Source organism: Rhinolophus sinicus, linkage group LG02, assembly GCF_036562045.2.
Source record: "Rhinolophus sinicus isolate RSC01 linkage group LG02, ASM3656204v1, whole genome shotgun sequence".
Lineage (NCBI taxonomy): Eukaryota > Metazoa > Chordata > Mammalia > Chiroptera > Rhinolophidae > Rhinolophus > Rhinolophus sinicus.
Genome location: NC_133752.1, coordinates 98185256 through 98211410, shown reverse-complemented (window position 1 = coordinate 98211410; position 26155 = coordinate 98185256). Strand labels below are relative to the sequence as shown.

The 26155-nt window shown below is 34.5% G+C and overlaps 1 protein-coding gene and 1 pseudogene across 1 annotated transcript in view; one reads left to right on the top strand and one right to left on the bottom strand.

Annotated features, from left to right (window-relative positions):
• The window catches only part of ACBD5 (acyl-CoA binding domain containing 5), a 39373-nt gene that overhangs the window by 11056 nt on the left and 2162 nt on the right, over positions 1-26155 (bottom strand). Inside the window, 9 exon segments of the mRNA XM_019749107.2 lie at positions 675-874; positions 4106-4373; positions 6680-6786; positions 7581-7784; positions 8822-8956; positions 13862-13894; positions 13990-14104; positions 20107-20179; positions 22524-22644. Of these exon segments, the coding sequence (XP_019604666.2) occupies positions 675-874; positions 4106-4373; positions 6680-6786; positions 7581-7784; positions 8822-8956; positions 13862-13894; positions 13990-14104; positions 20107-20179; positions 22524-22644 (1256 nt within the window).
• Positions 11005-11949, top strand: LOC141568559 (pancreatic progenitor cell differentiation and proliferation factor pseudogene; annotated as a pseudogene).

The window sequence follows — 26155 nt, the reverse complement described above, 5'->3', positions numbered from 1 at the left end:
CTTTCAGGATGTCCTCCATGTTCACCTGCCTGGCTTTATTCAGTACTGGATAGCAATCTGCCATGCACAAAGGGCACTGCCCTCATTTACATGATGTCTAGGTTCTGCTTGAGTTTCTGCAACAGATAAGCTGTGCTGCCTTTTCAAAGGTTTAATACCTTTGATCCTCCAGGATTAAATAATAGCGAAGGTCAAATATAACTCCACACTACTCTCTGGCTTTCAAGTTTTGATCCTAAAACTAATTTACACTAAAGAATTAGTAGCTTAATATATTATCTGTACAGTATTTTAAGAAGAAGTCAAGATAGAGGACAATGATTACAACAAAAAAATGACTCTCTAATGATGAACTCTAGGGTATTAGTTACGGTCTCTTTATTAGTTCCTCAAATTGAACTATTTAACAGCTCTTATTCTTTTAACACCAAGCAACTTCCTCATTCCTCCAGAATGGTACTGTGAATTTCACAATCTGAAAATTTTCTATTACTTAAATTGGCATTTAGCTTTTGGGTCTTTTCTTAAGTAATATTTTCAAAAGTACTTGTAGGTCCTATTTATTTTTTTAAAAAATCATTAAAATACACGATTTGTGTAAATCTGATCAATACAGATTACACACTGTTTTACAGGATCAACAAGTAGAAGGTAAGACAAATATAGATGCTTACCTGGGAGGCCGTTAGCATTTCCAGTTTGTGAAGTCTCTGCAGGACATTCTGCATGTCCTCCTGCAGTCGCAAGAGCACGAGAGCGATCTGCTCGTTGAGGCTGCCTCGTGTCCCTCGGTCGGAACCCCAGCGTTCCCCGTCACCTCCACTTCCCACTTGCCAACCCTTGGTTCCTTCGCTCAAATGTTGCATCCTTTGCCCTATTTTAAGAGAGCAAAACAGGTTAGTTGTAAATTAGTCTTATAAAAGTAGAAATAGTGTGTTTTATTAATTTTCCTCTTATTTCTTTGAGATCTAACTCTCCAAAGTGGAATGGAGGCAGTCTCAGGAAGTGCAGAAAATAAATTATTGAGATCAAAGAGTACATATGTAAACTTCTATTTATACTGATATATTCTTAGATTTTTTTTCCCCAAAGGTTTTATAATGTACCTAATGTCCTAGTACATGACTAAATGCATATAATTCACAAATAATACGTACATATTCTGGGTGCATTCCCCCCAATTTTTTACTAAATAAGGTAAGAAGATTGAAAAAACCTGAAGACTGTTTCTTTAGAGTATTAAAAGCTACACTAAATAGCTGTATTTTCCTTTTTGGTCATTGTAAGCCTCCCAAAATGTTTTGAAATGCTTTTCTTATCATAAATTCCATTATACTTAGAGAGATATTGAAATCTCATTACTTTTAAGATTTTGTTGTATATCCATCCATTCCTTTTTCTACACATAGATTTATAGAATTGGCATTACCCCTTATACATGATTTTGTATCCTACTTTAAAAAAACACTGTAAACCTTTATCTGCAACATTAAATTTTATTCCAAAAACATTGAAATGGTTACATAAACTCCCTAGTAAGATATGAAGTAATTTACTTGATCATTCTCCACTTCTGGATAGTCAGGAAGATTCCAAATTTTTGGTATTACAAATAACTCTGCAATGAATGTCTTTGTATATGAGTATTTGTCCAAATCTCTGCTGATTTCTTTAAGACAGATTCAAAATACTGGGTCAAAGGATAACAACTTGGTCAAGGTTCTTAATAAGTGTTGCCAACTTTTTTTCAGAAAGGCTGAAACAGTTTTATCCTGCAGCACAAAAAAGGTAGTACCATGTGACCCTACCCCCGCAGAAATAGAATATTAAATGTTTTTACATTTACTAATATAATGGGTTTGTTTTGCTTTAAATGATAAACAGGCATTTATCTACCTCGTTGCCATTTGGCATTCTGGAACCCTATAGCAGCAGCATTGCTAAAGCTGAACTGGTATTAAGCAATGTTTGGGGTTGTAAGAAAAACATAACTGGAGCTATTTGCCAAGTTAAACCCCCAAGAGTACACTGAGGTGCATGCTGCCATTTTCAAGAAGACGACTACTTTTATATCAAAATGAAGTAAATTTTGAAGTGGTCTTTGGTGAAAGGACCACTTCAGCCATTGGTATGGAATTTACATGGGGGTGGGGGGGAGAGTGGGAAGTCCAGTTTGAGGCTGTTTTTTCCTGCATCCTTAAGAGCTTGAGATACTCTGTGAAGGCCTATCAGTGAGTACTGACGATGCTAGAGAATTATTCCTGTCTCTGCTTACTTTACTACCCACTTTAAAACCAGTCTTCACAAAAACAGGATTACTCAGACCATTCCCATGTTACGCTAATCCCCACCTCCAGTCACTCTATCCAAATACCCTATTTTTTCCCACTCAGAGCACTGATCACCATTTGCAACGTATCTGAACTATTTACTTCTTCACTGTCAGCTCCCCTATACCAGAAAGTAAGCTGCACTGAAGGAGGAGCTTTGTTGTCTTCTCTACAGCAGCTCCAGGACCCAGAACACAGCTGGACAAAGAACAAGGGCTCAGCATTTGTTTACTGCTGAGGCAGATTTACATGAAGCTCCCAAAACTTAACTTTCAGGGTATGCCACTTGCATGGGTCCCTGCGATTGCTGGAAGTTGTACCATGTTGTAGGTTGGGTAAAGTCAGGTTGTAAATAGGATGCCTTTCATATAAGCAATTTTGATAAATTACCTAAAGAAAGGGACCTGAATTCAAAGTTCTAGAAATATGCTGTGATCTTTCTTCTCTTAACTAAATATTCACAATTCTCTTTGTGTTCAAACAGTTATTTTTTAAGCTATAATTTTCTTAATCCCATTAATTCTTTTTTTTTCCTGCCAAGCCTTAAAATTTGCTTTATTTTATACAGGTTTTTTTCAACTAGATACATAGACAATTCCTTAACTTTTTATGACCTCATGAAATTAAACAGCAGTTTTCCTTTTTTTTTCAGGTGTACAATATAATGATTAGATATTTATAAATACTGTGAAACGATCCCCACAATAAGTCCAGTTAACATCTATCACCATACACGGTTCCAGATTTTTTTTTTTTCTTGTGATAAGAACTTTTAAGATCTACTCTCTTAGGGAATATAGTCAATAATATTGTAATAGCTACGTAGGGTGCCAGATGGGTACCAGACTTATGGGGGAGGTCACTTCCTAAATTATTTAAATGTCAAACCACTATGTGGTACACCTGAAACTAATATAAAATAACATTAAATGTCAACTGTAATTGAAAAATAAAAAGATCTACTCTCTCAGTAACTTTCAAATATACAATGCAGTATTATAAACTGTCGTCACCATGCTGTACATTCCATTCCATGACTTATTTATTTTATAACTAGAAGTTTGTACATTTTGACTGCCTCCTCCCATTTTGCCTAACCCTGTAACTCCTGCCCCTTTGCCACCTCTGGGAACCACCAATATGTTCTGCTATCTACAAGCTAGGTTTTTGTGTTTGTTTTATTTTTTAGATTCCATGTAAGTGAGATCATATAGTATTTGTCTTTCCATTAATTCTTTTTTGACAATACCTATTCATTCCTTACTATAAACAATTATAAATTATTTACTTTTCTTCCCACTTAACTCTATTCTATTACCTCATTACATTACTATTCTTAATGTTTACCTTTGTATTGTTACATGTTCTTTTATGTCTATTATTTGAATTGTCAGCTTTAAACATCTTTTGACTTAAGTGGGGAAATGTGGAAGAAACAAAGAATTCTAATTTTTACTAATAAGTATAAAAATATCAGCATAGTTGGAGCAACTGGTAAGTGATTGCTCAGAGGGGTGATAGAACACAAATTTGGATACCTCAAAAATTTGCATAAAAGATGTAAATATAGAAATGTTTTCCCCCACGCCTTCAGAGAACACACTACTCTGCCTTCTTCAATCAAAGGTGAGAATCAGACACAAAGAAAAACGGTCAGATGTTATATATGGTTAATTTTTCACATTCCCTTTGCAGATTGATAATTCTAACTCCTACCTAGACACTCTGTTTCACTAGTTAGATTATAAAGATCCAAAAACACAAGTAATACACACCTCTCCCTCTTCTGACATTGGAGAATTCCTCATTTTCTCCGCCCCGTTTCTCTCGGTGTGGCGCCCCACTGTCACTCCTGCCATCTTCTCCTCCATGCTTTATTTCACCTTTTCCTTTGACTGCTACCACCTGCATATCCCCGACAATGCCATTCCCAGGAGGTACCCGAACATCTTCAGGGAAACCACAATTTTCCAAGGGCTGATTGGGATCACTACCCAAGTAATATCGAAATGGTCCATTGTTTGATGTAAAGCTGTCTAAAGACTACAAATGTAAAAAAAATACTTAGTTAAAAGCTACAAACATAAATTATACATCACAAAGTTTTCATGATAATAAAAGAATTACTGTCTTTATAAAATATTTTTTCAGTTTATAATAGAAAATATTACTTTTCTAAAAAATTTCAATTAATATTCTGCCTCCTACATGTAAGGGAGAAATAGGAGAGAAATGATTCATTTATGAGGAAACAATTGAGAAGTTATGGCAATGTATTGTTCTCGTGAGTCAGTCATTCATCGAAGAAACACTTAAGTAAGTGTCTAAATTAAGGAGAAATTTAAAAATGGAGAAATTAATGAGAAAAGGAAATGTTCTAATGGTAATAGGCAAACAAAAAATGTGATCTTAGTTGTCCACAAAAACAACTTGAAAAACACTTTGATTCCCAAGGACTCCAAAATTTATCAGAGAGATTAAAAATATTTTTTAAAGAACCCACCTAGGTAACTTGTAGATGACAACCTATAATTAACTTAGACTTGGTGAGGATGGTGATGTGGTGGGGCTCTGGTATCTTAGCTAAAGAAGGTTTCCTTCAGGAAGGGACATCTGCATCAGGGTTCACGGGATATGCAAGCGTTAACTTGGTGAATGGTGAATTACATTCTAGCAAAATGAATGCCAAGATGCTGGTGCTGGTGGAGAGAAGGGGAAGGGACTAGACATATTAGAGGAACAGAGAGAAGGCCCTGGTGGGTATGAGCAAAGCCCAAACAGGACAGTGGTATCAACAGCAGCCAAAAAGGTAAGTAGGAGCCAGATCAGGCAGAACCCCATGAAAGATTTTAGTCCATTAACTGACTTACAGAGAAAATATAGGCAAACCTAGAATTTAGTACCCAGATGTTTACTGAGATCAACCCCCATCCAGTCCTTTTTAACCAACCTTCGCCAAATAAATCTTCTTAAAAAGAGAAAATAAAAGGAAATCTGGATTTTTATCCATTTTCATTTTTGATTAATTTCAGCTAATTCTCGGTTTAGCCTCCTTACCATTATTCTTCCCATCTATGCTAGTCATTTGTGTTTGACCTTAGAAAGTATTCTGTTCATTCATGTGTTTTTAAAATTTGAGAAAGCTAAGAGGTAAATTTAATCACATCATAAAATTTTTAAAAAAGGGAAACACAAAAAAGAAAAAATTAAAATCATTACTTCAGGCAGGCAAAGGATAAATGATTTTCTATAAGACACACGTGAACAATGTTAGAACAGGGGTGGGGAAATAGTAGGGGAAAAACACAAAACCACCAAACATAAATACAGCTGTCAAAACCACCCCTAGCCATTATCAGAAAAAGTTGTCAAAGCAAGAAAAAAACAATTCACGTACTTTTAATAATTGTTTTCAAATGTTAGCTTCCAATACTGAATCTTAATTAACTGAAATTTGAAAAGTATTTCCACTCAAAATTTCAGTTCAATGTATTAAAGTCAATGTGAAAAACAGATTCATTTGTTTGAAAATTAATCAATTGGGGCCGGCCTGGTGGCTCAGGTGGTTAGAGCTCTGTGCTCCTAACTCCGAAGGCTGCCGGTTCGATTCCCACATGGGCCAGTGGGCTCTCAACCAGGTTGCCAGTTCAATTCCTCGAGTCCCGCGAGGGATGGTGGGCTCTGCCCCCTGCAACTAGGATTGAACACGGCACCTTGAGCTGAGCTGCCGCTGAGCTCCCGGATGGCTCAGTTGGTTGGAGCCTGTCCTCTCAACCACAAGGTTGCCGGTTCGACTCCCACAAGGGATGGTGGGCTGTGCCCCTGCAACTGGCAACGGCAACTGGACCTGGAGCTGAGCTGCGCCCTCCACAACTAAGACTGAAAGAACAACAACTTGAAGCTGAACAGAACCCCCCACAACTAAGATTGAAGGGACAACAATTTGACCATTGTTCCCCAATAAAGTCCTGTTCCCCTTCCCCAATATAAAAAAAAAAAAAAAAAAAAAGAAAATTAATCAAATTTTTAATGTTTATCAATGTTTCAGACATAGGGACTAGCACAAGGAATTTACTTTCTGCTTCCCTATCTCACTTTTCCCAGAATATTTATAAATATAAATATATTGTAAGTTATCATATAACATTTAAATGTTATTTTTTGAATATTCAGGAATTCTATATACTTTTTAATTCACAAAAACTAATTTGAAATACAAATGTTTAAACATTTTAGAGGTATGTTTTCAAAGTGATGAACAGCATGTACATCTGCTATTAACAGAAGTTATGTATCGAATTCTGACATACCACTTTGAAAACTTACCAATTAAAAAATGTCATTTTTACCTCTTCTTGTCCAAATTGCTCCATGGAATCACAGTAAACTTCACTGTCTGAATCACTTGTCAAATGCTGAATTCCTGAAACATCTTCAACATGATCATCATTTATATCTAAATATGAATAAATAGCCAGGTAGAATAATTGTTCTCTAATTGAAGAAAAATGCATTTATTCCATTTTCAAAATGTATTAGCTGTACACTATTTTCATACTGGGAGACAAATTTGATTTACCAAGCCACACTTTTTTCTTTTAACTTAACAAAACTTTAAATTTAGTTGATAAATTTTATTTGAAAAGATTACAAAATATTTTATCATAGAATTATACAAAGACACTGTCCAGATCAAACCTTGCAAAACTTAACATTATAAGAGAAAACTGACAATCAGCTAGGGCCATAATTTGGATGCAAGTATTCAAGATTGGTTGTTACATTAACAAATTATATTTCTTGGTTTCTTAGCTGTATTGCAACAATGTTAATAATTCACCATATACATATTATAGGCTCACCCCTACAGCCCTAAGATATGAAAAGAATATAACTTATCTTGCTGATTGGAGAACAAAGGTATCATATAATCAGAGGTTTAAGTTAAAAGAAACATGAGGAATAAAAGTAAAAATTTCAAAATTTTATTTTAAAATGCCATATACATAAAAACAACTGAAAAATCACACAGTAAAAATATAGTATAAAAAATTAATATATTTCTTTCAAAGATATATTAATAAATCTTCATAATATTAACAAACCTTAAGATATTACTGAATAAGTGGTTTTTAAACTCTAAATTGCTGCTAAACATTCTGAAATTATTAAAAGAATATTTTATTCACAGGGAAGAGGCTGTATTATTATTCACAGGGAAGAGGCTAAGTAATTATTATGGGAGCATACCTTGATGAGTGCAGACAGCAGTTTTTTCAGTTTGGTCCAAGTTTGGATCTACAGATTTTATTTCTTCAGCGCTGCTGCCACTCGGGGAAGAACTGGCATGAATATCACACTGTACATCCTGAACAAGGCTGTCTTCATCATAGCCATTAGTCACAACGACTTCCACATTCTCATGGTCTATGGATTTTTTCACCATTTTCTTATCTTTTATGTAAAAATGGAAAAATTCATAAAACTCCACGAGGTCAATTTCTGTATACGATGTTCTAATATTAAGTAGACATTTCCCCAACCTACCATAATCCCTTTGAAGGGTTTCCTACTTAGATCACAGAGATGGGGTGCTCCTAGAAGAGGGGTTTTTTAATATGCTGAGGGCTCACCCAAACTGTGTTGGTTTCAAAACTGCTTCAGTTCCCTGTGAATTTTCTCTCTTTTAAGACATAATCTCTCAAGGACTTGACATTCTCTCAGCATAGGCAAATTGTTCTATGAGACCCAGCAGTACAAAAATAGCCAATAAAAACATCCTTCAAAGAAAGTATTGTCATACCTTAATGGAACATGAAGGCAAAACTAAGTTGTGCAGTTTGTTTTGGTGTTATTCTGCCTCCCTTTTCTAAAACAGTCTTCCCCGGAATTACCGGAACTCTTACTAATAAGGCCCCCCTTACTACTAAGGCCCCTCTAATGCAGTGTCCCATGATTCCAATATTCCCTCTTCATCAAAAGTTCTGCCAGTATCCTAGTCTCAGGATTCTATTCTTGACAGGATATTCAGAGTTTAACTTGTCTCCTCTTCTTGGTAACATATATTCATATTGGAAACAATACCTTAAATTAATATATTTGTTTTTTTATTTTTTTGCTTTTCTTTTTTTAAGGAGGGCGCAACTCAGTGGCCCATGTGGTGATCGAACTGGCAACCTCGGTTTTATCAGCACCACGCTCTAACTAGCTGAGCTAACCGGCCAACCCAAATGAATGTATTTCTAATGCAGCATTTCAGGCATTACATTTGGAGGAATGGCCTATTCTCGTTAGCTTGCAACTGCTATCTATTCCATCTATGCGTAAGGCTGGCTGGCCCTATAGTAGAGCCTTTCGGTCCACAGCAAACCTGATTACAGGGTCAATAGCCCACATCCCACTACACGCATATAACACCAAATCAGCCAAACTTCTCCATATCCTTTTGTCTTATTTAATGTAGAATTATTAGCCCATCATCCAAAGATTACCATTATCACTTCGTTCTGCTTCTTTCACTTCTTCTTGGGCCTCTTCTTCCTCAGACTCAGCTCCACTATCACTGCTTTCAGCTTTACCATTAACAGTTTTGGCATTTGGAGTAGAAGTTAGAACATTACCAAGATCTAAAATATGAAATGACCATTTAATCTCTAACGCTATAACATACAATAATGCTATAATTTACAACACTATAATTTACAATAACTAGTAAAATAATTTTGAAGAAAAAAGTTGTAATCTGATATGTAATTAATAGTATTCTTTTGACTACAAATTATATAAATACTAGATAAATTCCTTCAATTAGTTTACAACAAAATGATAAAGCAATCTTAAAACCTTTCTGAACAACGCAGAGGATAAATTATTTTTAGTTAACATCAATCAAAATAGTAAAGTTAGAGATGAATTATCTTTATAGATGGTAAATGAAGACGGTTGCTATATGCTAGCATACTGAAAGTATACATATAATATTTTTGGCCCTAACAACAGTCACCTATCAATATTATAGGTGGACTATATTTAAACATTTTTAAAAATCATTTTATAACCTTTAAGGCTTCAGGTGCACAACTTATTATGTCTTTATAGTTAAACTTTAAAAAAAAAAATCAGTTAATGCTATTAACCACTTAAAAAGACAACTGTCTATTGCCCAAAGTCATACTTTGAGAGTAAACACATCAGAGCTTCCCCAATGCTAACATGCATAGGAACCACCTGCGATCTAGTTAAAATGGAGATTCTGAATTAGTAAATCTGGGGTAATCTAAGATTCCGCCTTTCCATAAAGCTCCCATGTGATGCCAATGCTGTTGGTTACTTGACCACAATTTGAGATACAGGGAATTACATTCCCACAACTCTTTAAGATACTAAATGCCTCCTAAGTGGCTACTGGCCCAAAACAATGGTCCTTCCTCCATAAGCTTTTGGGATTTATTTTCACTATACAAATGCATTTTGGATGCTTCCCTGCATCCCAAACCACATAATAAATTTCAAACTCTCTGTACATCTTAAACAGTCAGGCCTACATTCTTATTTAAGTCTACTTAACTAATGGAACAAAAGACTAAAAATTCAACTCATATAATGCATTGTGTTCTATTCTCACTTAGAGAATCATGGTTGTTTTTGACTCTCTCTTACTTTCCCCCGACAACCAGAATAAAATAATAACAACAAAACAAAAACGAAAACACGCACCACCCACAGACATCTTCAACAAAACTGAGTAACAGGGAAACCTCATCAAATGCTTCCCTCATCAAATGGATAGCTGTCAAAAACTACTTCACAACAGCAAAAACAGCATCACAACAGTTCTGTGATGAGGTGTAGAAAGCACAGAGAATTACTAATGAGCCCTACTTCACATCCAAAAATCAATTAATGTGATATACCATATTAATAGACTAAAGGACAAAAGCCACAATTATGACAACAGACGCAGAAAAAGCATTTGACAAAATCTAACACTCTTTCATGATAATAATGTTGAAGAAATTAAGAATGCAAGAGAATTTCTTCAATATGATAAAGGGCATCTACAAAAAATCACAACTAGTCTCCATACTTAATGCAAAAAGACTGAATTGTGTACTCCCAAAATAAGGAACAAGACAAAGATGTCTGCTTTTGCCGTTTCTATTTAATATTGTACTAGAAGTTCTAGCCAGGGCAGTTAGGCAAGGGAAAAAAAAAAAGATTTAAAAATCCAGATCGGAAACAAAGAGGTCAAATAACCTCTGTATATGACATGCTCTTCTACACAGAAAATCCTAAGATATCTACAAAAACTATTAGGACTAATAAATAGTTTGGCAACATTGCAGGATACAAGGTCAACATATAAAAATCAACTGTATTTCTATAAGCTAACAAATCAAGCCAAAAATAAAATTAGAAAACAATTCAAGTTACAAAAGCCCCCAAAAGAATTAAATACTTACTACCGAGTTTCCCCGAAAATAAGACATAGCTGGATAATCAGCTCTAAGGCATCTTTTGGAACAAAAATTAATATAAGACCCGGTATTATAGTATATTATATGTTATGTTATACGCGGTCTTATAGTAAAATAATACCGGGTCTTACATTAATTTTTGTTCCAAAAGATGCATTAGAGGTGATTGTCCATCTAGGTCTTATTTTCGGGGAAACATGGTAATACATTTGACAAAAAGGTATAAGAATTATACACTGCAAGTGACAAAATGTTGAAATTAAAGAAGATCTAAGTAAATTACTTGGAAAGCAATATTGTTGAGATGAAAATATTCCCCCAAATGATCTATAATTCATTGCAATTTCTATCAAATTCCTAGCTTTCCTTTTTTTGCAAAAATTGACAAGCTGATTCTAAAATTTGTATGGAAATGCAAGGGATCCAGAATAGTAGTTAAAACCATCTTGGAAAAGAACAAAGTGGGACAGTTCATACTTCCTGATTTCAAAACTTACTATATATGTATATTCCGAAAAAGCCTATGTGACACAGCTACATCTTTCATCTGTTCTCCTGGGCCTAAATGACTATTTTGAACAAAATGCTTTATTAAAAAAAAAGTCAACCCCACGCAGCTTGGTGGTGGAGCGGCCTCCAGTGGACTCTTCTGCAAATGGGCTCCGTGGCCTAGAGCCCCGGTCCTCACCCCCCGTGATCGTGTGCCGAGGCCCGCTAGGAGTCGCTGCCGAGGTTTCCACAAGCAAGAGCACGGCAGCGATCCCCTCCAGCAGATCGCTAGTGGCCACCTACAACTACTAGTACCAGCGGTGCCTGGGTTCCACTTCCAGTGACAGCTGCTGTGGAAGTGCCGAGTACCCTGGGGAAGCCACCTCCCATCACCCCGGTCTCTCCAAGGCTGATCCGGGTCACTGACAGAAGAGCTTCTGTTTTGGGAAGTCCACTCTCCCGTTCAGGGCCAGTGATGGGTGTTCCCAGAGCACTCGTCACCTCCCCAGATCTCCAGCAGCATGATCACCTATGACCCGGCTCGGGAAGCCACAAGGAAACAGGGCTGTTGGCCAGTCCAGCAAAGCCAACGCTGGGCCCCCATCCTGAGTGGCTTCCAGCAGCCACCAGACTTCCAGGGGCAGTAGGCTCTGTTGAGACCCTCCCCTCTCCCCTCCTCTCTACCCTTTCCTAACCCCACCCCATAGACTAGGCCAGCTGCAGCAAGCAGAAGCAGTTGGGTTCTTATACCAAAAGAGCAAAACACCAAAATGGAAGTTGAGAGACAGCATCACTCTTTACTATCCAAGCCACACAAAAGCCTTCCTGTCACCCATAACCATGTGCCTTGCACTTAGTGGAAAATAAACCAAAGCACTAGCACACACACATGCACAAAAAAGTCAAGATTGCAAACTGTCTTGCAATGTGGCAATATCTTACAAAATTGCAAACACCCATCAAATACCCATATCCTTTGATCCAGCAATTAACTTTTACATTATTTCTTACAGATATCCTTCCACATATGTAAAATGACATTTGTATACAGTTAATTTCAGCAACATGTTCTAAAGATTAGAAGAGGAAACAATCTAAGTGTATATGAAAATGGTACAGGTTAAATAATGCCACAGGTCCACATCCCTTACCACCCTTGGATCCAGATACGATTCGAAATACATAATTATCTAATTTTGCAAAGGTCATACATTATATATACTGTGTATTATACACATGCATAGATATACTGTATATACTGTAACATCTTCAACAGAGTCTAGGCAGCTCTCACTAAAAAACAAAAATTAAGATATTTGTAGCAAAGCATGAATAATCACACTAGATAGGATAAAGACTTAAAATAGCTTCATGTCATTTCAGGTCAGGGTTTGCTCCTCAATTAGTTCATGTCAGGACAAGTTTTGCTGCCAAATGAGTTACAAAAAAAAACCAAAAACGTTTCTCAAGCTTATTTTTCAATTATACTTAAGGGATGTGGACCTGAACCTTTATTATTATATTATTATTATTCATTCTTCCTTGTTTTTAAAATTAGTTGTTTAAACATCTGGCTCTGGCCGGTAGGCTGGACACTACTAAAGCAGGTCCAGGCTTATTCCCCTTTGTACCCTAAAAACATGCTTCATACAGAGAAAACACTTAATACTTTTTTGATTGAATAAGCATGAATAAAGAAGATTATCTGATCACATCTGACTTCTCTAGGCAAATCAGCTATCGAGAGTGTGGTACGGATGGTATGGAGTATGCCGAGTGAGCAATCACTCTGAGTTACTACGGCAGACATGTCCTGGAGACCTCATGAGAGAACACGATGATGGCTGAGCTGAAACACTGTAATTTCCACCAATTAGTAATAAGATGCCTTGTAAGTAGGGATGACAGAAAAAAAAGGGATACCATATGTATCAAAATATATACAATTTTCATTTAAAATGACTCTTATGGGCTCATTTCTAAAAAAATTTAAAAAGCAAATGTTTACAGTTAATACCAGGAAATGTGTATGTTATTTTCAACTCCTGCTAGTATGTTAAAGATAGACCTTTCAATTCTTTACTGAGAACATGAAAACAGAATTCTAAAAAGAGAAACCAAGCTAAGTGAATTCATTGATGTCTTGTTTTAGCTTGCTAAACTACAGTTAAACCATACTATACATGTATCACTTTAAAATTAGCTTAGAAAATTATTTCAGCCATAGTATTGCTAATATAATTCATTAAACAAAATAGAAAATATAATCCATCAAAATAAAACTATGAATTCTGTTATAATTTTGTATGTACTAAAAGAACCACCTATTATGTCGCAGTAAGTTAAGGGTTCAAACTTAAGGGTTTATAATATTATTGAACTTTATACAATGTGTTTGCTTACATTCAAAATGCCTGAGTGACAGGAAAAAGACCAAAAAAATAAACAAATAAAAATAGAAAGAAAACTCTTGAGTGACAAGCTTATAAATTATATAAATTTGAGCAGAATTCTTTGGCATGTAAATTTTAAACAAAATTTTTACATGGACTTTTTTATTCCTACCTTCTAAGTATTTAGAGATTTTCTCCAGTCGGACTAGCATGTGAAATTAAAAAGAAATTAGACATATAAATATAACGCATGCATAATATATCAGTTGCTGAATTTAAAATGAGGTAAAATAGTCCAACCTGAAGTTAAATCAGAACTTCTGCCACTCTTTTTGTCCTCTACAATTTCATAAAATGGGCCTATGACATGTAGCAATTCTTCAACTTTCTCAGTCATCGGCATAGTTTCAAGAATCTATAATCAAAAGAAACGAATCTTGTGAAATCAAAAACTAATAATCTAATCTATTATTAGTATCAAATAATATAACATTTATAATTTAAGTCTTGGTAACTGTGAGAAGTGAGATTCATTGATAGAATCCCAAAGTATCTATATTAATTACATACTTAACATATATACCCTCCTAGAAAAGTTTCAAGTATATTAAAGATTTAAAAGTGTTCTCATTTTAAAGGCTATTTCACATAAGCTTCATGTGAAATTTACACAATAATCTACATATTGTGCATTAAAAACTAAGGGCACTGGGTTCCATTGAAGGTGGCGAAGTAGATGCACACATTTTAAAAATGTGCATTACATGTCAAATATTTTCTTTAATTCAAATGATGACTAAAGCAAAATAAAGACACTTAAGATGTGGTTACCTGTAAAAAAATAATAACTAAGCACTAATGTTAAATAAAATAGAAAACTGTGGGGTTAATGTAAATTATGTCTGTTGTTTAATACTATGGTATTGTTCTTAAAAGGGCACAAAAGTAAGTAGGAAATAATAACCACTTTCAGACACCTTTATAACTTTATAACTATGGGCCAATTTAAAATCATCAAATTTAAAGAGCAAGGTATATAAACTGAAAAGACATTGAAATAAATAGCCATCAGTGGATGACTGATAAATTAAAAGTACTTCCATATATGGAATATTTTGGAGATATTAAAAAGACTAAGGTTTGTGTTCTGATTGGAAAAATATCCATGAATTTTTTTACATGAAAAAAGCTAGCTGCCACATAGTATATTTGATATGATACCACTTTTGGTTTTCTTTTTTAATATATATATATATATATATATATATATGTATATCTATATACTGTGTTTCCCCAAAAATAAGACCTAGGTGGACAATCAGCTCTAATGTGTGTTTTGGAGCAAAAATTAATTTAAGACCCAGTCTTATTTTACTATAATATAAGGCTGGGTCTTTATAACATAATATAATACAATGTAATGTAATATAATATAATACTGGGTCTTATATTAATTTTTGCTCCAAAAGATGCATTAGAGTTGATTGTCCGGCTAGGTCTTATTTTCGGGAAAACATGATGTATATATATATATATATATATATATATATATATATATATATATATATCTTATGAATCAATCTACAAAATACAATTAAAAGTAATTACCACTGAAGAGTTAAAATAGAGGGAATGGGGAACTCATTTTTCACTTTATACTTCTTTCAACATTTGGATTTTTTTCATTTACGTATCTTACCTGTATTAATATAAACGAATTTATTATTTTAAGCAACCAAAGTCCTATATCATTCTTGCACATTTCTTCAGCTCATATGCAGTTTTAAAATGATCCCTTGTATCTTTAAAATTAACAACAACCTCAGATTTGTTAGTCACGCTCCCTGCTTTATTGCTCATTCAGTACCTTTCACAGTATAATGTAAACTCAATGCTTTTGATCACTCCTGTATTTCCAGTGTCCTGCACATAGGAGGTATTTAATAAACAATATAGTTTACAACTCTAAAATTTTTGTTCAAACATGCTTTTATTTCTAAATCAGATACATTATCTATGGTAATCAGCAAATCTGATATGATTTAGAGCTGGGATACATCCATCATCATTACTACCGTGTGTGTATGTACATGAGCGTGCGTGCATGCGTGCTTGAGAGAGAGAGAAGGGGGGTTATTGACAGAGACTATACAAAATGAACTATGTTAACAATAACTGGTTTTAGTGATTATCATTTAATTTTACAGCTCATAGTAAATTATCTAATCGTTGCTCCTATTAATGGATAGGACTGACAAGAATGCTTTATTCATAGACTGTCTTTTTGCTAAAGCAAATACTTATAAGGCTGGGACCATTAGGGAGAGTATTTTTATATCTTATTATAGGTACATGATTTGTAATATATTTGAATTATAGTAATTATTACAGTTTTCCATTCTGAGAATTAGATTCAAACCAGAAACTGAAACCATAGGTAGTGTTTACTTTGATATGACCAAAGACACAGCTAATCAATGGCAGAGATATGATTCAAACACAAGTTAGTATCCTTTACACTATTCCACAGTGGATATAAAGACTTGACTGAGCAGAATATGGAAAGCCAAACACATATCCCATCCTGACCCCCACTCAACACCTCCTTTGATCCTCCTCCAAACTAGATTTCTTTTGGTTATCTCTCAGTTGAATATTATTTTAAAAATCTCTTTCTCAAATAGGCCTGTTTGGTTCAGTATTTGGGTTTTTTATACCCCGTAAGGTAAGTGAGTGAATTATGGACTTGAAATGTCACAACTAAATAAATGGAGTATGTACTGGTACTAAGCGAATATAAGCAGAATAATTTTTCTTTCAATAACCTACAATTTCAGTAGTCAATACAGTCAGGACATAAGTGGCCATACCAAGATACACCCAGAATTTAAGAGATTCGTCTGTGAAGAAGAAACTTTAAAAATACAAAACCCAAGAAAAATGACCATTTTTTGCAAAATAGCCATTTGTAAAATTCTCTCCCTCACTCCAATACTGAAATAAAAGAAATGTCATACACACAGGTCTCACACACACAAACGAGACACAGGCAGAGACAGAGAAATACAAGCAGACAGAGGCAAATCTCAGTCTAGATAACTACTACTTACCCTCAGAGATTTTTTTTTAAGTGTAAATTAATTCAATTGGATGTAATGCATCCAAATGAAGAACGTGTTAACAGAAATATATGGTAAGCTGTATGGACTCTAAGAAATCAGCGCTCAAAGTACAATAATTTTTCCAGGTTTATCTAGCACTTTTCCTTAGTGAGAGACACCACTACTGTACGACGAAAACATACTGGAAAGGTACAGGTATACTGTATTGTAAAGCAAAGACTAAATCCCTTGGGCTTCTTGTGTCAGATGGTCACATCTCTTACAGCCATCCAAATCCACTTCTCTGCTCTCTGTTCAATAGACAATCTCAACAATCACAAATCCAAGTGTCCCAAATGCCTCTGACATTCTGAGGAGTGTCCTATATCTCAACCCTGAGGATGATGATCACGAGAAAGCTGTATCACCCACTGTAAGTAAAGCAATTGGCATTCTGGTTTTTCCGTAAATCTCCAAAAGATGGTCATCATGAGTCAAGCCTTAAAAAGCAAATCAACCTTCAGTACTCAGAGAAAGCCAATGTTCTGGACTTACAGAGATATGGACCAGCGACCTGCAGTCATGGTAACGTTCAGGTCCCATCCTTTCTGAGACTGTTCTAATCCTCCCTCCATTCGTGATTATCCCATCCTCTTAGAAATTCTGAAACAACTAGTCTGGGGTTTTGCTGGGGCATTTGGTTTTTTCTTTTTTTCCTTTTAACAAGAGTCCCTAGTGATTCTATTGTGCAGCTAGAGTTGAGTACAGTAGTCCCCTTACCTGTAGCTTCACTTTCCAGGGCTTCACTTACCCACAGTCAACCATGATCCAAAAATATTAAATGGAAAATTCCAGAAATAAAAAATTCATAAATTTTAAATTGCACGCGTGATAAATTCTCACCCGGGACCTGAATCATCACTTTGTCCAGTGTTTCCATGCTGTATATGCTCCCTGGCCCTTAGTCACTTAGTAGCCTTCTTGGTTATTAGATTGACTGTCAGGGTATCACAGTGCTTGTGTTCAAGTAACCCCTTAATAGTGGCCCAAAAGTGCAAGAGTAGTGATAATGGCAATTCAATATGCCGAAAAAGAAGCCATAAAGTGCTTTCTGTAAGTAAAAAGGTATGTATGTATAGGGAAAAAATCGTATATAAAGGGTTCAGTACTATCCACAGGTTAAGGCATGGATTGCGGATCTTGGAATATATCCCCCACGAATAATGGAGGACTACTGTACACTGATATCTCTTTAAATCAACAGACATAATACACATTATTCAAGTACTAGCTGAATTTTCTGGAAATCCCCATAAGATAGTCTGTAAAATGGTACAGAAAATAGAATTTTATATTTCCTCTTGATTATGAATCAAAATAAACTTTATTTAAAAAAACATGGATTATTGCCCCCAAACGACATTAGTTACTCTCAGTCCCTGAATGCTAAAATCCTATTATATTATTTTAAAATAATTTTTGATTTTGGCAAGTTTTTTGGTGATATTTCACTGGATGGTTTACAAATTATGAAAGGCAATTTTCTATAAAACATTATCTATTATAACATATAAATTAAATGAACAAGGTTCTTTAAACCCTTGAATGCACAGGCATGGAATTAGATTCATACTGAAAGACTAATTCTAAAGAGCAATAGTACAGGGATTTGTGAACCATATTTAAGAACATAATTTAAGGACTGCTTCAGTTAGTAAATTATTGACATTAGATAAAGTCCCAAATTCAGTAATGAAATCTTTGGGATAATGTACTATCCTAACTGGTTATTTAGAGGCATGAAATTTTATCTACTGATGTTCACAAAGCTAAATTCTGAAAAAAATTTTAAAGACTAATCAAAATTTTAAACTACGCATATCTTACTATTTTTAGATTTATCTCTAAAAGTTTCCTATAAACTGTATTGTATTCACAGTATGAATTGAAAATGTTAAAGTCTTACTGAAAGTAGTTGGTGAATTCTTTTAATTAGAGAGTTAGTTACAGAAACCTATAGGTACAATGGAAGTATTTTAAGACAGCTAAAAGGCAGATGTATAGTCTTTATCTTTCTTGGGGGAAAAAAGTGGAATACACATTGTTTCACACCCCTCCCATTTTAAACTGTGGCTATATCATGAATTAATAAAATTGGACAAGTAAAATGGGTAAATTTTACTTAATGTGTCATTCAGCTTTACATTGCAGAATGTCCTAACATTTACAATGATATTTAAGGGAAATATATTAATATTTTAAAAAGTAACAGTTATCAAACCAAAAAAACTTTAGATTCTCTTTCTCTCTCTGCTTTTGAAAGGCTCCTTTGTTGTTGTGTTACTGATACAGTTCACAGCCAAAAGAACTAAACTCTGCCCTCTATTATAAACAAAGTCCAGTAAAAAAAAATTGTGAAAATGTAACAAAGGGTACAACTTTGGCAGTGTAAATATGAATAAAACAAAGCAAAAACTAGTTTGAATCTACCAAACAGAAGTTACTAATACTGTCAAACCATCTGGGAAAACGAAACAAAACAAAACTTTATTCATTTTTACAGATTTTCTTTGAGTTCAAAGATAATTTATGTAAGATTGTCAAAAAGACCTACATTTCCCACTTCCTGATTCTTCTCCAATATAAAAATGGTCCTTTATAAAAAAGGCACTCAGATTATCTTTAAAATCTATGATTTCTTCATAAATTTGTTCCTCTAAACAATTCCTTGAATGGACTTAGAAGAGCTAGTGAATGATGAATGCACTTTTTAGAAGTTAACAAAGATACTAAAAGCATTCTTACCTATTTTACTTTGCAGTCACAGAAATACTTGTTACTGAGAAGTACAGTGATGGGTATATCTCAATTTTGAGTTAAAATATGTACAAGAACACTGTTCGGCAGTCTTGTTAACTATTTCTCCTAAATAAAAGGTTCTAAAGAAATGCTTTCAAGGCAGGCCAGGTATTTCCCAGACTCTTGAGTTAGGGACTCCTATTTTTAAAGATTCCTATTTCTATACCTTCTGCAGAAGTCAACTACATAGAAAGATAGGGAAGGTGAAAAATAAAAAACAAAACAAAACAAAATCCCCAAAGTATCCACAATGTGATGTATCTTAAAGAAAAAACACTTAACTTGAGATGAACTTTGATAAGACAGATAAAGACTAATTCAATAATCTAGATTGTATATTCTAACATATTACAATCTCCTTGTTCCTTAAAATAAAGCAGCTAATTTGCTTGATGATAAAATTAAATTAGAACTGCTCTGAATATTTTTATTTTCTCCTGTGAATTATTTTCCCTACCTTTTTCATTTCTTCAACATATGCAATCATGGCTTCCTCTTTGGTCATATCACCCAATGAACTCCAAGCATCCCTAAAAATGAAAACATTCAAATAACAATAAAGACACCTGATTTTCAATTGTTCAAAATACAATTTATAGTTGATACTATAGGGTCATTATTTAAAACAAGCTCTACTTAAAGCCTTATTATATTTCCAAAGGATCTCTTTAAATGCATCACCTTGAAGAGTATCACAGTAATAGATGGCAAAGTAAATAGTATTTAAAACTAATAAGTATATAACTCAACTATAGATTATACAGATTATATAAGACCAAAGAAACTATAGACTGTTCAGAAATATTTGCTAAGAACTCTTTAAAAGTTTGTCATTATATAGATCAATGACAGAAATGAATACTTTAGAAGATACATGTTTTAGATGAACAGAAGTTTGGGTTAAAAGTTTCCATTAATTTGGGCCGGCCCGGTGGCTCAGGCGGTTAGAGCTCCATGCTCCTAACTTCGAAGGCTGCCCGTTCGATTCCCACATGGGCCAGTGGGCTCTCAACCACAAGGCTGCCAGTTCAATTCCTCGAGTCCTGCAAGGGATGGTGGGCAGCACCCCCTGCAACTAAGATTGAACACGGCACCTTGAGCTGAGCTGCCGCTGAGCTCTGGAATGGCTCAGTTGATTGGAGCGCAGGCTCTCAACCACAAGGTTGCCGGTTCGACTCCCACAAGAGATGGTGGGCTGTGCCCCCTGCAACTAGCAACTGGACCTGGAGCTGAGCTGCGCCCTCCACAAGTTAAGACTGAAAGGACAACTTAAAGCTGAACGGCAACCTCCACAACTAAGATTGAAAGGACAACTTGACTTGGAAAAAAAAAGTCCTGGAAGTACACACTGTTCCCCAATAAAGTCCCATTCCCCTTCCCCAATTAAAAAAAAAATTTCCATTAATTTAAATAAGAGTCTAACTTACACATTTGAAAAATGGAAATAGTTTCTTCCTTCTAACAAGAAAAAAAGGAAAATGTGAGGGGACAGGAAAATTTTAACCCCCTAGATAATGAGTATAGTCCTTTAAAATTTCTCCCTAAAGTGAAAAACTCTCTTTTTATACCTTTTTGTCCAGAAGCAGTTTAACTCCACCAAAGATCAATTTCAAGGGAAAATTATAAATAAGTAAATTTTCTGAAAAAAGAAAACATGTTGCTATTATACTTAACCTATTATTTTGTGACTATTCATAAAAATCTTAGATAAAAGTATAGTACGGGTAGTAAGAAATCCTCAAAGGAGTTTAAGGACTTCCAATTCAGAGTGAAGAAATTTAGCCATCAACATGTGTGGCTCTTAAGATATGCTTCACCAATCAGAACACTCTGTTCATACATACAGTCTATGTTAGACTAAGTTACGTTTTGTTAGACATTTATAAAGTCTTCAGTATTTAGAACATCAAATGTTAGTTAACTGGAAATATGGTAGAAGCATCTCTGGATAGTTTATGATTCTCCTAAGTGTATTAAAAATCAAATTTCTATTCAAGTATAGTGGGACATTCGGCTTAAATAAAACATTAGTATGACAGTACCTGAGTCATGCTCCTAGTTAATTATTATCTTAAAGGCTCAAAGGCAAACAATGTCACCTCACAAAAGTCACTATTTTTCATGGCAGGTCAAAGACTCAGGAGAGTTTATTTCTTTCATTAGCTTAGTTTGGGAGTTTTTCTTGTCATAAAAATGCCATAAAAGGAAAGACTGGGGCGGTCCGGTTGCTCTGGAGTGCCGTGCTCCTAATGCTGAAGGCCGGTGGTTCAATTCCCACATGGGCCAGTGAGCTGCGCCCTCCACAGCTAAGACTGTCAACAACGGCTCTCCCTGGAGATGGGCTGCGGTGAACAGCCAGAGGTCGGCGTGAGCTGCTGCGGGGCTGCTGTGTGCTGCTGTGAGCAGCCGGTAGCTGTGCTGGCTGGCAGCCATGAGTGGCCGGCAGCTATTGAGCTGCTGTGAGCAGCCGACCGATGACCGGCGAACAACTGCCTCAGCCGGGGAAAGCGCAAGGCTCAAAATACCAGCATGGGCCAGGGAGCTGCGCCTACAACTAGACTGAGAATAGGTTTAAAACCGGGGAGTGGGAACAAAAAACAAACAAACAAACAAACAAAAAAAAAAACGAAAAGACTAACTAAAAAGCTTATTATCTTTGATGTACCTACCCCTTTTTATTTTATTGTTTTTTTCTCTTCCCCAAGACTTCCCCATTTGTGTGAAATTGTGTTAAGAGCACATGGAGGATAAAAAATGTATCCTGTACCTAGACCACTTTATGCACAGGATAATACATAACCACATAAATAACAATCACATGATAATTATATCCTTATAGTAAAATGCCTTTCCTAGCTTTCTATATAAAATTACCATTTATATCTCCCAATAGGATCCCAGAATGCAGGCCTTGAGTGTTTACAGGGTCCTTCCGTTGCTTGCTTGTAGAAGCTATAGAACTTGAGCATCATTTCATTTGTTGGCTGAAATGAACCTATTGGAAACATACATTAAACACAGATCACCTGGAGAACACAATTGATAATCTAAGACTATAAATTAGCTTAGTTATACTAATAGTGATTTTTAAATATTTCATTAATAGTTCAGATAATTATTTATTTCTATCTTATAGAAACAAAAGTTATGGCTCTGTTAGTTGCTTTACTCTTTCAATATTAAAAAACTCTGAGATTTTAGACTTTAATAACAATGCTTAACACAGTTCAATTAACAAAAGAATAAATGAACAAACATGCTGTAGGTGTAACCAAAATAACTGGCAAAAGTAATTTAAAAACACAAATACAGAGAAGGTGCAAAAAAAATGTATACACATTTTAAGAAAGGAAAAAACTGCATTAAAATCACACTGATGGTAAACACTTTGAGCCCCTTTCATAATTGCAGAAGTCAAACGTGACTTGTATTCATCTTTTGTTATTGGTATATATTGAGTATTGCAATTTTAATACAGTTTTTTCCTTTCTTAAAATGTGTACACTTTTTTTGGCACCCTCTGTATATTAAAATATATAATAACTGTATTATGCAACTGTAATAAGGTATTTTTATTCAAAGATTGTGACAAATCAAAAATGACTAGCATAAATAAAAAACTTACACATATACGCTGCTTAATAAAATTGTAACAGTAAGAAATTCAATTCCTCTTGGCCAAATTTCAGTTTCTCAATGGATAAAGAACTTTGCCTGAAGCCAACCAGAGTGTACTGTGGTTGAAAAAGAATTAATCCAAGATAAAATAGATTTGTCACTGCCTACCTCTGTAATTTTAGAAACATCAATTTCTTTGAATATCAATCTTCATATATGTTTCAGCATCTCTATAACCTTTTTTATGTTTAAAAATTTCAAATTGTATCAACAAGCACTGTGAGTTACAATACTCTTAGTAATAGGGAAAAACTGGAATGTAAATGTTTTATATAAATACTTGGCTAAATAAATACGATATACAACAGGATAATTGATAACTATAGCCCTTAAAATTATATTGTAGAAAAATATAAATAATGTCATGAGAAAATTTCCATGATCTACCATAAAATGAGAAAAAAAACGGCAGTTTAAAAGCAGCATATCCAGTACAATCCATTTTTTCAAAATAAGTATTTACAAACATAAAACACAAGTAGAAGAAAACACATCAAATAGTTAAAGACAATCTCTCTGGATAGTAGGCCTACAGATTATTTTTATTACCCTTTTTGCTTGTTTGTTTTTAAATACTTTACATTGAGTTTGTATTACTTTAATACCAAAAATAAAAAATTGTTTATAAAAATAAAAATTAAAACTGTAAAAAGATATTTTAAAAACTTTATAGGGCGGCCGGGTGGCTCAGTTGGTTACAGCATGAGCTCTGAACGACTGGGTTGCCGGTTTGATTCCCACATGGGCCAGTGAGCTGCGCCCTCCACAACTAGACTGAAGACAACGAGCTGCCGCTGAGCCTCCGTAGGGGTGGCCGGATAGCAGAGTTGGTTAGAGCGCAAGCTCTCAACAAGGTTGTTGGTTCAATTCCCACCATGAGATGGTGGGCTGCACCCCCTGCAACTAAAGATTGAAAACGGGGACTGGACTTGGAGCTGAGCTGTGCCCTCCACAACTAGACTGAAGGATAACAACTTGGAGCTGATGGGCCCTGGAGAAACACACTGTTCTCCAATATTCCCCAATAAAATTAAGAAAAAAAAAAAAAAAAAGAAAACTTTATAGATTGCAAAATAAACAAATAACATGTAGTAATCGAAAGCTAGTAGTCAATAAACACAAAAATTACAACATAAGAAAATGAGAGCTGGTGTTTCAGGTTTGGCCAAGAGTGAATAATTAATTCCAAAAATCACAATAATTATCTACATATTATGCTCACTTAGGTATATCTACTAGATATAGTATTTCAATGATATAGTCCTTCTTTACATAGTAGAGGGAGAAAAATGGAGAAACTACAGTTAAAAATGGTTATTTATTTAAGTAACACAAATCTAAATTTAAAACATCAAAAGCCTCATCTTGTAATTGTTTCAGGAAGTGAATGAAATGAAATTTAAAAGTTTATTGGTTAAGGTGGATAATATATACCGTGTTTTCCCCGAAAATAAGACATAGCTGGACAATCAGCTCTAATGTGTCTTTTGGAGCAAAAATTAATATAAGACCTGGTCTAATTTTACTATAATGCTTCAAAAGACACAGTAGAGCTCATTGTCCAGTAGGTCTTATTTTCAGGGAAACACAGTACATTAGAATAGGTTACAGCAAAAACTGGTAACATATATTGAATATATTCTGTGTGGAAGACAGTGGATAAAGTATAATCTCTGTCCTCAAGGTGCTCACGCATTGATAAATTTGATATGTGTTTGAAATATTATCTAAGAACTTACATTTCTAAAGGCCAAGGGAATACCAAACATAGAAGCTATAGGATTCAACACAACCTTACACCTTAAATAAAGATTAAGCAAAAAGGAACAAAAACACTGTAAGATCTTACTCTTTACAAAGCAATCCAGGGCAGAGCAAACAATTAAAAAATATTATTATAAAAGTAATTAATAATTCATTATAACAATACTTCTGCCTCAATATCAATGTAGTTTCAGGGGACAACAGGATACTGATATTGTCCAACATAGTTGCCATTTGGCAGCATATCTTAACTTTGCAATACCTTCTTAAATGTAAAGTAATAGAAACTTTATTTACATTTACATGGGTTTCTTAATAAGTAATATGTAATGTAAACAAAGGTAGAGGGCTAGAGATATCAAGTCTAGCTTTATCAATTTTCACGAAATACATAAAAATGTATAGTTTAGGAGAAAGGATGAAGGTACAACTCACATAAAACTCTGAGAATCATGCCTTTCTACAAACCCTCCTAATTGGGCATTTAAAAAAATCAATACCTAAATAAGTTCCTATAATATTTCTTTACATTTTGTTCACTCTCATCTTTCAATTCCCCATATGTCCTTCTCTAACTTGATGTCTGAGATTACAAAAGGAATACTATTTTGTATATATTTGTTTCCAAACTTTTTGAATCTTCACTTAGTGAATTTTTATGGAATGTGCTGAATATTCACTATGTAGCCAACTGGTGACTAATAAAAATAAAGGACATGCTATTAAATACTATAGTAATACATTAATGCTGTATTCCGTTAGTTTTACACTCTGGCTCAATAACTGTACTTAAAAGCATTATTAAAAAATACAAGTTTATTGTGAAAAATAATTCATATATTACAGGAGGATATGAAGTGAAAAATAAAAGACTCCCCCTACAAGCTTTTCTACAGAAAAAAAAAAAAATTTGAATAATGGCCTTAAACTTCCCAACATTGGTCAAAGGCATAAAATTACAAATTTAAAAAGCTCTCCAAACCCCAAACAGGATAAGTATGAAGAACACCAGACTTAGAGCAAAGAGAAAAAGGAATACACATTAAATACAAAAGAACATCGAA